Source organism: Archocentrus centrarchus, chromosome 21 (genome assembly GCF_007364275.1).
Source record: "Archocentrus centrarchus isolate MPI-CPG fArcCen1 chromosome 21, fArcCen1, whole genome shotgun sequence".
NCBI lineage: Eukaryota > Metazoa > Chordata > Actinopteri > Cichliformes > Cichlidae > Archocentrus > Archocentrus centrarchus.
The window spans coordinates 32127957-32142071 of NC_044366.1; the positions used below are offsets into that span (position 1 = coordinate 32127957).

General features: G+C 43.6%; 1 protein-coding gene across 1 annotated transcript; it reads left to right on the plus strand.

The window, feature by feature from the left end:
• The first annotated feature begins 10786 nt into the window (after positions 1-10786).
• On the plus strand, positions 10787-12017 carry LOC115800247 (trace amine-associated receptor 1-like). Its single transcript, XM_030757493.1, has 2 exons — positions 10787-10959; positions 11204-12017. Exons 1-2 carry the CDS (start codon positions 10787-10789, stop codon positions 12015-12017), a joined length of 987 nt encoding a protein of 328 aa, XP_030613353.1.
• Positions 12018-14115: the final 2098 nt, after the last annotated feature.

Genomic DNA, 14115 nt, shown 5'->3' on the forward strand with positions numbered 1-14115 from the left:
AGATCTTGCAAACAGAACTGTGACCTGAGAGCGTTGTTGTGCCAAACATATTTGCTATTTCAAGGTGAGCTCTATAGGTTCTCTATAGGCTCCTCTTGTAAGTGTGTGACCCTTTATTTTATTTGAATTATTTTTAGCATACTGTGATGAATTTGCCAGAGCTGACAGGCTTAGGAAAAAGAAAAGAAGAAAAGAAAAAGAGAGAGAGAAAGAGAGAGAGTAAGAGAGAAGGGAAAGAAGAGAATAGAGAGAAAAAAATAGGATGAATAAACCAAATAATTAGTCACTTGTTAAACATAAAAGATACTGACAATACTTGCAAAATTAAAAATTGTGTGGGGAAAACAAAAATTGCTTGATTACACAGACCAACCCTTTTGTATTATGATTACGTGAGTATTTGTGTTTGTGTCATGAAATGTACCAATGAGGGCAGAACGCCACAGCCCTGCCCATCAGAAGCTAGAGGCAGACAAAAAGAGCCCCAGGAAGCCCAGGCCGCCAGCAGCCCACCAAGACCTACAAAGACCCGCGGCCACTCATTCCAAAGACATCCGCACACCCACCCCAGCAGACAGGGGAGGGAGGTCTCGGACGGAGCCCCCCCCAGTCAAGGAGCAAGGGCACCAGAGAACCCGAGGCAACGAGAACCCAGCCCCCCCCAGCGGCCAGCCCCCGCGCAGGCTGGCAGCAGGGCCCCAGGGCCCTGGCACCCGAGGACCGCCCGAGCCCCCACAGAGCCCCACCCCACGCCGAAGAGGCCAACGCAGCCCCGCGCCGCAGCCCCCAGGGAAGCAGGTCACCACCCACGCCAGAACATCCAGCCCCACCCAGGAACCCGGAGGTACCCACACCCCAGGGGGGCAGGGGGGGAAGAGGCAACCAGCAAGGAGCGGCCAGGAGGCAAGGCACAGGCCCAGACCCAGGTCCAGCCAAACATACAACCCCACGCACTCCCACAAGAACACCCATGTACACATTTATGCACAAATACACATACATGCACATACACACTCACTCATACATATATAAAGATAGATACACCATACATATACATCCACTCACCCACCCATACTCACGAAGACTATGACAAATACAAAGACACACATTCATTCATAGCTACCCACCCTCTGAAGATGGGGCGAGTGGAAACCACCCCAGGGCCAACAGTGACCCCAAGACGCCGCCAGCCCGGTCCCCCAGGAACCCCCCCACCCCCACCCCGGGCGAGGTGTAAGAAATCGGGGTGTGAGATGGCCCCCCCCCCCCTCTCCCCTCCCAAATTGTAAGTGAGTGTGTTTATGTTTGTGAATGAATGAGGTGTATAAGGTGCAGTTAAAATTGAGGGGGCAGTTGTGCCACAAGCACCAACTGCTGATCGTCAGTGCTCGTCCACACTGCCCCCCCAAAACCCTCCATGTCTAAAGTGCAAATAAAATTTGGGGACAGACAATAATGAGGATCAACCCCTGGGTAACATGCCTGCCCCAAAGGTCCTATGTGTATCGAGTAGTGTGTGTGTTATAATGTCTATAGTGCAATTAAAAAGGAGAGGCAAGTGGCCGCGCGGCTCTGCGCGTGGCCCTTCCACCCTACGTGTGTGTGTGTGTGTGTGTGTGTGTGTATATGTGTGTGTGTGTGTGTGGGGGGGGGGGGGGGTATGACCATGAAGGGGGGAAAAAGAAAAAAAAAAAAAAAAAAACCCTGGAAGAAGAGAGCCAGCTGTCCACTGGCTCAATAGGCACCCCGATCTCCCACACCCCAGCCCACGGCAGGGGGGGGTGAACCCAGGGCCGTGGTGACAGCATCCCAGAGCACTGCAGCACCTGAGACTGGTGCCACTGCCCCCATCGCAGAGGGTAGCCCACTCACACTAGACGCCCATTCACTCGACAATAGACACAAACAAGCGACAGGACATACTGGCCTGAGTTGGAAATACGGTGCCCTGTCCCCACCAACCACCCCACTGCGGCCCCCACCCCCCACCCCACCCCCCCGCAATGCAGGCACCCCAGGGCCCCAAAAGCGCAGACCGGACATCCAGACGCAGGCCAGGTCCACCCACCCCACCCGGTGGTGCGCCCGGGACAGCAGAGACCCCCCCAGCGCCAGGGGGGACCCACTGGGAGTTGGCACGGCCCCAGGCCCCGGGCCCCGGGCCCCAGACCCCAGCCCCCGAGCCACACAGGGAAGACCAGCCAACTGTCCGAGGGCTGGCACCCACCACCCCAAGCACCCCGGCCCACACCCCAGGACCTTAAGGCAGCACCATCCAAGCCCCCACCACCATCAACCAGAACAGGCACACAGACATCCTCAGAAGGTCGCCCCAGGACTCCAGTCTCAGGAGGCTACCAGCTACACAGGCCCCCAGAGCCCTCACCCGAACGCCTACAAAGCACATCAGGAGTAGAACCCACAGCCAACCACCCCCACTAGGTAATGGAGCTGATCAGTGGGAACCAAAGAGAGTCAAATTCCTCCAATTGATCTTTAGAAGAAGCAGACATTCTCTCTAAACTAAAATGATCTATTAATAAATTTCTGTATTGAGTAATACATAGTTTATTTTTTGACTTCCAATTCATGAGGATAGTTTTCTTAGCAATGCACAAGGCTGTAAGAATAATGTGTGATATATTTGACTCCATGACTAATTCATTAACATCACCTAAGATGCATAGCCTGGGGGAAGTTGGGACACAACAGCTAAACCATATGGATAGGTCTTCACATATCCTCTGCCAAAATCTCTGGTACGCAAGACCACAGAGCATGTAGATAATTCTCCTCTGAATTGCTTGTACAATGGGTGCATATGTTTGAGTGCGTAAGGCCCATTTGGAACATCCTTTGTCCAGTATAGTGTGTTCTATGAAGAACTTTATATTGTATAAGTTGTACTTGGGGTCTTTTAGTCATTTTGAAGATATTTAAACCTATTTCTGTCCATAGATTTTGATCCAGGTTAACAGAAAGATCACACTCCCATTTTGCAATTGGGAGGGAAACTGAATCATCAGTTTTTAGTAATAATTTATATAATTTTGACAACAATTTTGGGGTACAGAGGTTAAGAAATTCTGTTACCCATGTAGGCATTTCTAGATTCAGTTGATTAAGGTTAAATCTTCCCTGTAAGATGGACTTAAGTTGTTGATATTCCAGAAATCTACCGTTGCCAATTCTATATTTTGATATAAGTTCTTGGAATGTCATAAGGTTTCCATCTTGGATAATATGTTCTAAATTATTTACACCCTTATCACGCCATAACGGAAAATTCAGCATTTTATTTTTCTGACAAATATCTGGATTGTTCCAGATGGGTGTTAGTTTACAGGGGATAAGTGAAGACTTAGTTATTTTTAAAAATTCCCACCAGGCTGTCAGAGAGGTATTTATACTGAGGCCTTTATAGCAGTTATGATGTTTAATACTGGGACTAATGAAAGGTAGATCAGAGATTTTTATTTTTCCACAAAACGCCTGTTCCAGATCCAGCCATGGGTTGTCTAATGAATTGGATTTGATCCACTTTGAAATGTACTGCACTCTACTCCCTAAGAAATAGTAATAAAAGTTTGGTAATTCTAGACCGCCACTGTGTTTTGGTTTTTGTAAAGTTTTTAAGCTTATTCTTGATGGTTTGTTTTTCCATAAAAATTTTGAGATGTTTGAATCTAGTGACTTAAACCAAGGAAGGGAAGGTTTATTAGGGATCATTGAAAATAGATAATTAATTTTTGGTAAAACCATCATTTTAATGGCAGCAACTCTCCCCATGAGTGATATAGGTAGACTATTCCAACGTGTGAGATCATCCTCTATTGTTTTTGATAAGGGGATATGATTTAATCGTACCCAGTCTGAGAGCCTGGCGTAAAAAAAATTTATGCCTAAATATCTAATATTTCCTGACTTTATTGAGGTCCTAGAGGTTCTATGGAAATTACAATTCAGAGGCAAAACTGTTGATTTACTCCAATTGATAGAGTAATCAGATATCGATGAGAACTTATCTATTAGTGTGATAGTCTTCAAAAGAGAAGCTTGTGAATTCCTAAGGAAAAGTAATACATCATCAGCATAAAGGCTAATTTTATGGTCCATATTTTCAGTTTAAATTCCTTTAATATTTGCATTTTGACGGATTGCTGCTGCTAGTGGCTCAATGAAAATTACAAAGAGAGAGGGAGAGAGTGGACAGCCCTGCCTGGTGCCCCTCTGCAGACTGAAGCTTTGGGAAATGAGATCATTTGTCCGAACACGTGCATTTGGGGAGCTGTGTAATGTTCTGATCCAGTTTATAAAGGATGAACCAAATCCAAATTTTTGTAGAACTGCTAGTAAGAATCTCCAATTTACCCAATCAAATGCCTTTTCTGCATCTAAAGACACGACTGTCGTCTCTAATTTGTTAATAGAACAATAATCTATTATATTTATCAGTCGACGTGTATTATTGGCTGAGTGCCGACCCTTGATAAAGCAGAGTTCATGGTTGGAGATAATATGTGATCATTCTGAATCTGAGTTACCATTCTGAAAAAAATGGGTGCTAGCTCAGACCAAAATTCTTTATAAAACTCTGCTGGGAAACCATCTGGGCCTGGGGCTTTATTATTTGGGAGATGTTGTACTGCTTCAATAAGATCAGATAATGAAAGAGGTAAATCCAGAGCTGCAGCCTGTTCGTCATTCAGTTTTGGTAGATTTATATTGTTGAGAAATTCTTCAATTTCGGTATCAGATGGATTAATCTGTGGTGAGTATAAGACTTCATAAAAGTCTTTAAAAGAGTTATTTATTTGTTGTGGGTCATGAGTAATGTTACCAATTGGGTCTTTAATAGAAAAAATAGCTGTTTTTTCTTTATTTAGTTTTAATTGGTTGGCCAGGAATTTTCCAGATTTATTTCCATGCTCAAAGTTTTCCAAACGCAGCCTCTGCAACATAAATTGTGTCCTTTTATCAATTATTTCATTTAACACCAGTTTCAGTTTCCTCAGGTTGTTAATTATATGTTCTTGTGGTGAAGCAGCATAGGCAGTTTCTAGAGATTTAATTTTCTGTTCTAATTTTAACACAAGTGTGTTTTCTTTATTTTCCTTATGCGAGCAATAAGATATTATTTTGCCCCGCATTACTGCCTTTCCCGCTTCCCAAAGAACACATGGTGATACTCCTGGAAGATCATTATGTTCTAATAATGCTGACCACTCTTTTTTGAAATAATTAATAAAATCTTGTTCTTTAAGTAATGATGTATTAAATCTCCAGTTCCTGATTGGTGGTGTGACTCTTTTCTGTGTCAAAAACATAGACACTGGTGCATGATCACTGATCGTGATAGGATGAATCTGAGTGTCTGTGATATCCATCATCATGGAGCTGCTAACTAAAAAGTAATCTAAGCCGGAGTGAGACTTGTGTACTGGTGAGAAAAATCTATAATCCTTCAGAGTGGGGTGATGTGAACGCCAAGCATCACAAAGACCAAAATCTTTCATGTACTATTTGAGAATGTCTGCAGACTGCCAGTTCCTGTGGAAAAGACTGGAAACTTGTCTGCCGGTGCATCAGAGGCTGATCTGGAACATCATTGGCCGGCTCACCTGCCAATCATAATCAGCATCGACCAATCAGCGCTTCAGGATTCCGGGACTTAGCAGAGCAGCAGCACAGGACGGCGATGGAGTGCAGGAGGACTGTGAGCGAGCAAAACCGGACTTTCCAGTAGCTTTAAGTTGTTTAGGCCGCTCAAGAGAGCTTTGTGTGTGCGTGCAGCTAACTGTAAGTAGATGACATTTAAGAGTTGATATTATTCGGTAGCGTTGAATTGGTAATAACTGAGTTCAGTGGTAATTAGCTAATTCTGTGTAAGACGTTGCATGTTTACCTAGCGAATGTGGAAATAAGCTAACGGTAGGCGCCTGCAGACGCCATAGTCATGTATGTAGCTGTTAATTATCTTCTTTATCTGAACTACTGAAGTTACTTTGGCATTTAGGATGTAGCTTGCTACTTATCTGTTTGAACTGTATATAAGTGATGGAAGAAGATTACTGAGCATATTGTGCAGGTTTATAATTTGAATCCTGATTAGTATATTTTCTTGTTGTGTACTTTATAGAAACCATGCACAAAGGAACTGTATTGTGAGCAGAACTGAAATAAACGACAAAAGACAAGTAACGCCTCATCCTTGACCGGATGCCCGCAGCCTTTTCCCCTAAGAGTAACCAAGCCTTTAGTACAGTTCCTCTGACTCACTGCTGTACCGAGCCTGTCAATATCTGCATTAAATACCAGGTTGAAGTCTCCTTCAGAGTGTGGTGTCAGAGTGGTCAGATAGTGTGGTGAAGAAAGCATGAAAGAAGGAGGGGTCATCAACATTTGGTCCATATATGCTAGCAATACATAAATCTGTATTCTGAATAGATAAATTAACTATTATAAATCTACCTTCAGGGTCTACTGTAGTGTTTCTACTGTTAAAGTATATCTTCCTGTTAATCAGTATAGCTACACCTCTTTGTCTGGAGTTATAGCAGGCTGAGTACACATGAGGGAACTGTGGAGAGGAGAGAGTGTGCGCAGATGTTTTGGACACATGTGTCTCCTGTAGAAGAACAATATCTGCTTTTAAGTCTTTTAACTGATTAAAAATTTTTAGTCTTTTTTCCCTTGAACCAGCTCCGTGTACATTCCATGAGACAAATCTGAGTGTGCTCATATTTAAACTAACTGATGGACTGTTGTGTGCTCACTAAGGATGTGTGTATATATGCGCTGTATGTTGGTGTGTGTGTATGTGTGTGCATATGCTCTGTATGTTGGCGTGTGTGTGCACATTCGTGTTGGTGTGTGCGTGTGCATGTGCGCTGTATGTTGGTGTGTGTGTGCGTCTACGCTGTATGCTAGTGTAATAAATTGTAGCATTGCAAGTGACATAAACATACTGCTGATTGCACAAATAAAAAAGACGTGAAAAAAGTGACCTGAGTGACATAAGACTGAAATAAGAAGAGGGGAAAACAAAACAAACAAACCAACGATCACGGTACTATGCTGATTAGTCGGCGTTAATGGTACTACTTAGACAGTTGAATATACATTTAGAAAACTACAGAGAAAGTAGAAAAAATAGAAAAAAACAAAACCGAAAAACTCAGAAAAGAGCGTTAATGTGGACACAGATCACCTGATCGATCAGTAGAGCCATGGCGTGGTGTTTTTGTCGCGGTAAAGCTGTCCGTTTACATACAGTTTGTCCACGGTGATGACAGCCCGGGAGCCTCCCTGCATAAATTTTTTCCGGATGGGGAACAGGACCTTGCGTCGCTCCAGGATCTCCTTTGGAAACTGATCGTTGACGCTGAAGTCCGTCCCTCTCAGCTCCCGGCCGCGGCTCTTCACCAGCTCTTTTTGCTTGAAGTGTTCGAATTTGGCCACGATCGGTCTGGGTCTGCGTGCTCCGGGTCGTTTCCCTCCCAGGCGGTGGACTCTATGGAAGGCGATGGTCTTCACTGTGTCCTCCGGGAGCTTCAGGTGAGTTTGGATAAACTCCTTCACTGTAGCCTCCGGGTCCTCCTCTGCCTTCTCCGGGATACCTGAAAACACAAGATTTTCTCTCATGCTGCGGGCATGAAGCTCGATAACAGATTCTTTGACTTTCTTATTTTCATCTAAGAGCCGGGTCATTTCCTTGGTGAGGGAATTCACCGACTCTCTGAGGACAGCGTTTTCAGCAGCCAGTGTTTCCACCTGATGCTGGCTGAACTCGACTGACTCCCGCAGGGCCTGAAACTCTTTGTGGAGGATTTCAACCAGGGCCAAGCGGGCGTCAAAGCTTGACAGCTTGTTGTTAATGGACTCCAGAATGCCCACAATATTGGTGGTGGGTGGCGATACCGCGAATCTTCGGGGCGGCTTCTTTTCGTGGACGGAGTTCCCTTGCTGGTGGAGGGAGTCGGCGTCTTGTCGGTTTTCCCCATAACGACTCGCTCAAAACACCCGTCGATGTAACGCAACAGACTGTCCAGGTCCTCTTCACCGTCCTCCAGATTGCTGAAAATAATTTAAGTTAGGCTAAAAAACTACCGATATTTGTTAGTTTTAAGCCTGTCTACTTATAAACGTTTGCAGATAGAGTCACGCCACCATTGACGATACTGCCGAGGTTCACAAAGTCTCGCGTGACTACAGCATAGCCCCTTTTTATACAAAATACATCATGACTGAACCAGGCAGGTATAATTCCTGCTATGGAGAATGTGTGTTAGTTATCAATGATATTACTGGGAATGTTGACCTTGTTTTATTCTTTATTGTTCCAGTTTCTGTCATCATAGTTCTGTATATGAGAGTGTTTGTGGTGGCTGTGTCTCAGGCTCGTGCCATGCGCTCTCATGTTACAGCTGTCACACTTCAGCATTCACTGAATCAAACAAACAGATCTGAGTTAAAAGCAGCCAGGACTCTTGGGGTTCTTGTAGTTGTGTTTCTGGCAAGTTTCTGTCCATTTTACTGCTTCACTCTTGTTGAAGTAGCAATGAGCTGAAGGGATCTAAGAACACCCACTCCAACTTGGTGCCTCTCACCGTGTGCAACTCCGAACTTGAACAGAGTCCAGCCCCTCTCCAGGAGACTAGTTCCAGAGCCCAGGCCATGCATTGAGGTAAGCCCGACTATATCTAGTCTGTATCTCTCAACCTCATCCACTAGCTCAGGCTCCTTCCTCACCAAAGAGATGATATTCCATGTTCCAATAGCCAGCCTTGATAGCCAGGGATTGGTCTACTAGGGCCTGCATCCCAGACTGCAGCCTGACACACATTGCACCCAACCCTCACGATACCTCCTGCAGTTATGGGCCTACAGGAGGGCTGGCCCATTTCTCCTCTTTAGGCTGTGCCCAGCTAGGCACAACATGCTAATGCCTAGCCACCAGACACCCTCCCTGAAGCTCCTTCCTCAGGTCTGGCTCCACGGTGAGGACCCGGTAATCCTATCCCAGGCAGGGTAAACCGTTCCCTTGATGTGTGTTTCATCAGGGTTCTTGGAATCTCTCTTTGTCTGGCCCCTCACCCATGACCAATTTGCTATGGGAGACCCTACCAGGGGGCAAAGCCCCCAGATAACATATTGTAGCTTCTGGGATCGCTAAGACACACCAAACCCCTCCACCACCATAAGGTGGCGATTCACGGAGGAAAACAAATTAATGACTAAAACTCAAAATATAAATGAAAATACATAGAGATGAAGCATCAAACTAGACCAAAACAGAGAATACTAAATAAAAAGGAATTTATGATATATGATAATTCAAGACCCAGAGTTGTGAATCAAAACACTCAAAACTCAGGGTTCAAGATCCAGGAAGATAACAATAATCTAACAATAATCAGCATCATTGGTCCCAGATTAATGGCAAGCTATTAACTAACTGCATGTGAGACAATGAGTGTGAAAAAATAAAAGTGTGATAGGTTGTGTGGAGACAAAGAGTAGGGTTATCATGTTGCAGACTCAAAGAGGTTGCTGGGTGGGGAAAGATAAATCAGCTTTATGAGTAGTTCTGATCAGACCTGCAGGAGCTGCAGCTGCCTGATGATGGAGATACAGAAAGGAGCTGAGCTCTGTTTTCTACAACTCCTCAACAGTTCCTGCAGGAAGCCGACACTTCACTGGTCCAAAGCTGTGCTCCTAAACATTGTGCTGTCCTTCATCTCTCTGATCACTGCTGCTCTCAACCTGCTGGTCATCATCTCAGTCTCCCACTTCAGGCAGAGATTAACTTTTCAACTGAAACAACAGTTTTAGTTTTTGATATGTGAAAACTTGAACTTACATCATTTGATTTAGTGATGGAAGAATAAGTGTGTTCATTTGGTTAGAGTAAATCGTGCTTAAATCATGGAACATTTTCACTGAAAATGTTTTCAAATAATTATTGTGTAAAACATTATTTTCTGTCTTCCTGCAGGCAGCTTCACACACCCAGAAACACTCTCATCCTCTCTCTGGCTGTCTCAGACTTTCTTGAGGGTCTCCTGTTGATACCATTAAAAATCATTAGAAACACAACCTGCTGGGTACTTGGTGATTTTATGTGTTCTATTTATTATAATCTGGCTGCAAGTGTTTTCTGTGCTTCAATAGGAAACATAGTTCTCATATCAGTTGACAGCTATGTGGCTATTTGTGACCCTCTGCATTACCTCACTCTCTTCGCCTGAGTGTCCAGAACAGCTGCAGGTCTGATGTTATGATTACAAAATCAATCAGCAACCTGTGGCCTAAGGTGTCCTGGTGCAATGTGTACTTACTGTGTGGACATCCTTATGTTTGAATATGGTGTTCAAACTGTGGTTTGTACATAAGTGCAATAACAGAATGCCACTCAGGTTCAAGTAGGAGGAATGGCTTACAATAAGGACATGTGTTTTTTAAAAAATAAATCCTTCTTGTATTGTTAAAAAGCAAAGACAGTTTGAAACTGGTTAATAAGTATTAGGTATAATAGTTATAAGGAAACATTTAACCATGACAGTAGGAATGACATGTAATCTACCAATAACTTGAGTCGAACATGAGTCCAGATGAATAAAATATTAATTATCAGATAGTGAAAGTGGAAAAGTTTGTGTCAAGAGCAAGAGTAATGTCAGTGTGTGTGTGTGTGTCTGTGTGTGTGTGTGTGTGTGGAGGTGGGACAGAAATAGATATAACAAGTAGCTACAGAAGTAGCTACAGAAACTGCAGCTGCCTGATGATGGAGATACAGAAAGGAGCTGAGCTCTGTTTTCCACAACTCCTCAACAGTTCCTGCAGGAAGCCGACACTTCACTGGTCCAAAGCTGTGCTCCTGAACATTGTGCTGTCCTTCATTTCTCTGATCACTGCTGCTCTCAACCTGCTGGTCATCATCTCAGTCTCTTACTTCAGGTGCAGATTAAGTTTTCAGTTGAAACTTTTCAATTAAGTTTTACATATGTGAAAACTTAGATTTGCATAATATAATTTAGTGATAAAAGGATGAAGTGAATTTTGCACATTATTGGTGTATTTTAGCCATGACCTGTAATGTTTTATGTGTGTAGTCTGCACCATGCATGCAATGCAGCATTTTCACTGAAGACATTTTGAAATTATTCATGTGTATTATATATTTTTTTCTGTCTCCCTGCAGGCAGCTTCACACACCCAGTAACATCCTCCTCCTCTCTCTGGCTGTCTCAGACTTTCTCGTGGGTCTCCTGTTGATGCCGTTAGAAACCATTAGAACCACAACCTGCTGGTTCCTTGGTGATCTCATGTGTTGTGTTTATTTTTATCTAATGACTAATATTGTCTGTGCTTCAATAGGGAACATAGTTCTCATATCAGTTGACCGCTATGTGGCTATTTGTGACCCTCTGCATTACCCCACCAGAATTAATGTGGGGAGAGTCAAACTCAGTGCTTATCTGTGTTGGTTTTATTCAGTTTTCTACAGCAGTCTTTATATGAAGGACATCCTGACTGAACCAGGCAGGTATAATTCCTGCTATGGAGAGTGTGTGTTTTTCAGCAGTGACGTTGCAGGTATTGTCGATCTTGTTTTGTCCTTTATTGTTCCAGTTTGTGTCATCATAGTTTTATATATGAGAGTGTTTGTGGTGGCTGTGTCTCAGGCTCGTGCCATGCGCTCTCATGTTACAGCTGTCACACTTCAGCGTTCACTGAATCAAACAAACAGATCAGAGCTGAAAGCAGCCAGGACTCTTGGGGTTCTTGTTGTTGTGTTTCTGGGAAGCTATTGTCCATATTACTGCTACACTCTTGTTGAAGAAAATTTGGTCAATGATCCATCTGCATCTACTGTGATCATTGTCTTTTATTTTAATTCGTGTCTAAACCCGTTGATCTATACCCTGTTTTACCCCTGGTTTAGAAATGTTGTTAAACTTATCATCACTCTGCAAATATTCAAGCATGACATCAGTGAGGCAAACATACTTTAAAAAGACTTTGAAATTGCTCCACTATAACACCAAGGGTGCAGTGGTTAGCACTGTAACCTCACAGCAAGAAGGGCCTGGGTTTGAATTCAGCCCGAGGCCTTTTTCTGTGGAGTTTGCAGTTTCTCTCTGTATCTGTGCAGGGATTACTCCCACAGAGGGGTTATTTTAATTGGGAACTCTAAATTGACAGTAGGTGTGAATGGTTGCCTGTCTCTACATGTTGGCCTTAGACAGATCCAGACGTATCCTGCATCTGTCTGCTCAGGACCCTGGATTGGATAAGCAGAAGAAAATGGATGAAGCATGTTTACTGTATAACTGAAAGTGACTTTGAATTATGGCTGTATTTAGTAATAGGTAAAATATACTAACTGTGACTGGAATATATGTCAGAGGAAGGAAACACAAAAAAATAAATGAGTACTTTTGATCATTTCTTAAGCAAAACTATGAATCATTTCTATGTGGAAATTGTTACATAATATATCTCACTCTATTTTTTAAGATTAAGATTAAGATTAAGATAGTGTTTATTTGTCACATGCACAGTTATACACAGTACAATGCACAGTGAAATGTATTTTGTACCTGCAACCATATATACACACACATATAAATAAGAAGAATAAAAATAAAAAAAGGTAATTCACACTATACACTATACTCTATATACTATACACTATACACACTTTTATAAATTATAATATTTACATTGTGCAATAATGGTCCAGTTAGGGCTCAGAGTTGAGCAGACGGATGGCTTGTGGGTAAAAAACTCTTCTTCAACCTTTCAGTCTTAGCCCTCAGGCAGCGGTAACGCCGGCCTGATGGGAGCAGGGAGAAGAGAGAGTGTCCGGGGTGGCTGGGCTGTTTTAGGATCTTCATGGCCCTCAGCCTGCACTGCTTGGTGTAAATGTCCTGCAGGTTGGGGAGGGTGGTTCTGATGGTCCGTTCAGCTGAACGAACCACCCTTTTTAGGGCCATGAAGTCCTGCTTGGTGCAGTTTCCCATCCAGGTGGTGATGCTCCCACGCATGATGCTCTCGATGGTGCAGGTGTAAAAGTTCCTGAGCACCTTGAGTGGGAGCTTGAAGTCTCTCAGCCGCCTGAGGAGGTAGAGACGCTGTCTGGCCTTCTTCACAGTGATGTTTATGTGATGAGTCCAGGACAGGTCCTGTGAGATGGTCACTCCCAGGTATTTGAAAGTGTCCACTCTTTCCACCTCAGCACCACTGATGACAAGTGGATGGTAGTCCCTCTGCTGCTTCCTGCTGAAGTCCACGATCAGTTCCTTCGTTTAGCATATTCAGCATTTGGTTCAAAGTAATTAAACAATGTTAACTTCAGCAGTTTATTTTTTTTTCTCTGGTTATTACATAGTGTTGTTATCTTTGTATTTTATAAGCACCATATTATCATACACAGAGTCAATGAGGTTAGAGGCTCAGTTACAGGAAGCAGTCCACACTGTTAGGACCACTGTTAAAACCATGGTTTTAAAGAAAAATTAAATGATAGAACAGACACAGCATGGTCCTACAGACCTTGAAAGACTTGAGTCTCATCAGTACTTTAGTGATGTTCAGCAGTAGATAGTTAAGCTCACACTACCCTTCTGTATTTATCCGCCTGACCATCAGTGATACAGCTAACAAAAGTAATTGTCTGAAGTTGGCATGACCATGATCTGTACCTGAAGTCTGAAATATAGATAGTGAAGAGAAAGGGTCACTGTCTTGTGTGGTGCTCCTGTGCTGCTCAGTATGCTGTCTGAGCAACAGGTCATCAGCCTGACATACTGTGGTCAACTTGTCAGGTAGTCTGTAATCCAGGTTATGAGTGGATCAACTACCTGTGAGTTTATATCCCAGTACTGATGCTCTAATGGTATTAAAAGCATTGGAAAAATGAAAGCACGATTCTCAGTGTTTCCTGTCATGTCCATGTCAGAATATGCCTAATGCAGCAGGTAGATGATGGGATCCACCATGCCAGTCTGGGGATGGTTGGCAAACTGCAGGGGGTCCAGTCAATGCTCCACCAGCAGACACAGATGATTGAGGATTAGTCTCTCCAGTGTCTTCATGATGTGTGAGGCC

What these genes read in the sequence shown, in the direction of transcription:
- LOC115800247 (XM_030757493.1), top strand. Translation starts at nt 10,787, where the DNA reads ATGGAGATACAGAAAGGAGCTGAGCTCTGTTTTCCACAACTCCTCAAC. An exon ending in ATCTCAGTCTCTTACTTCAG is followed by an intron (nt 10,960 to 11,203) that starts GTGCAGATTAAG and finishes GTCTCCCTGCAG; the next exon opens with GCAGCTTCACACACCCAGTA.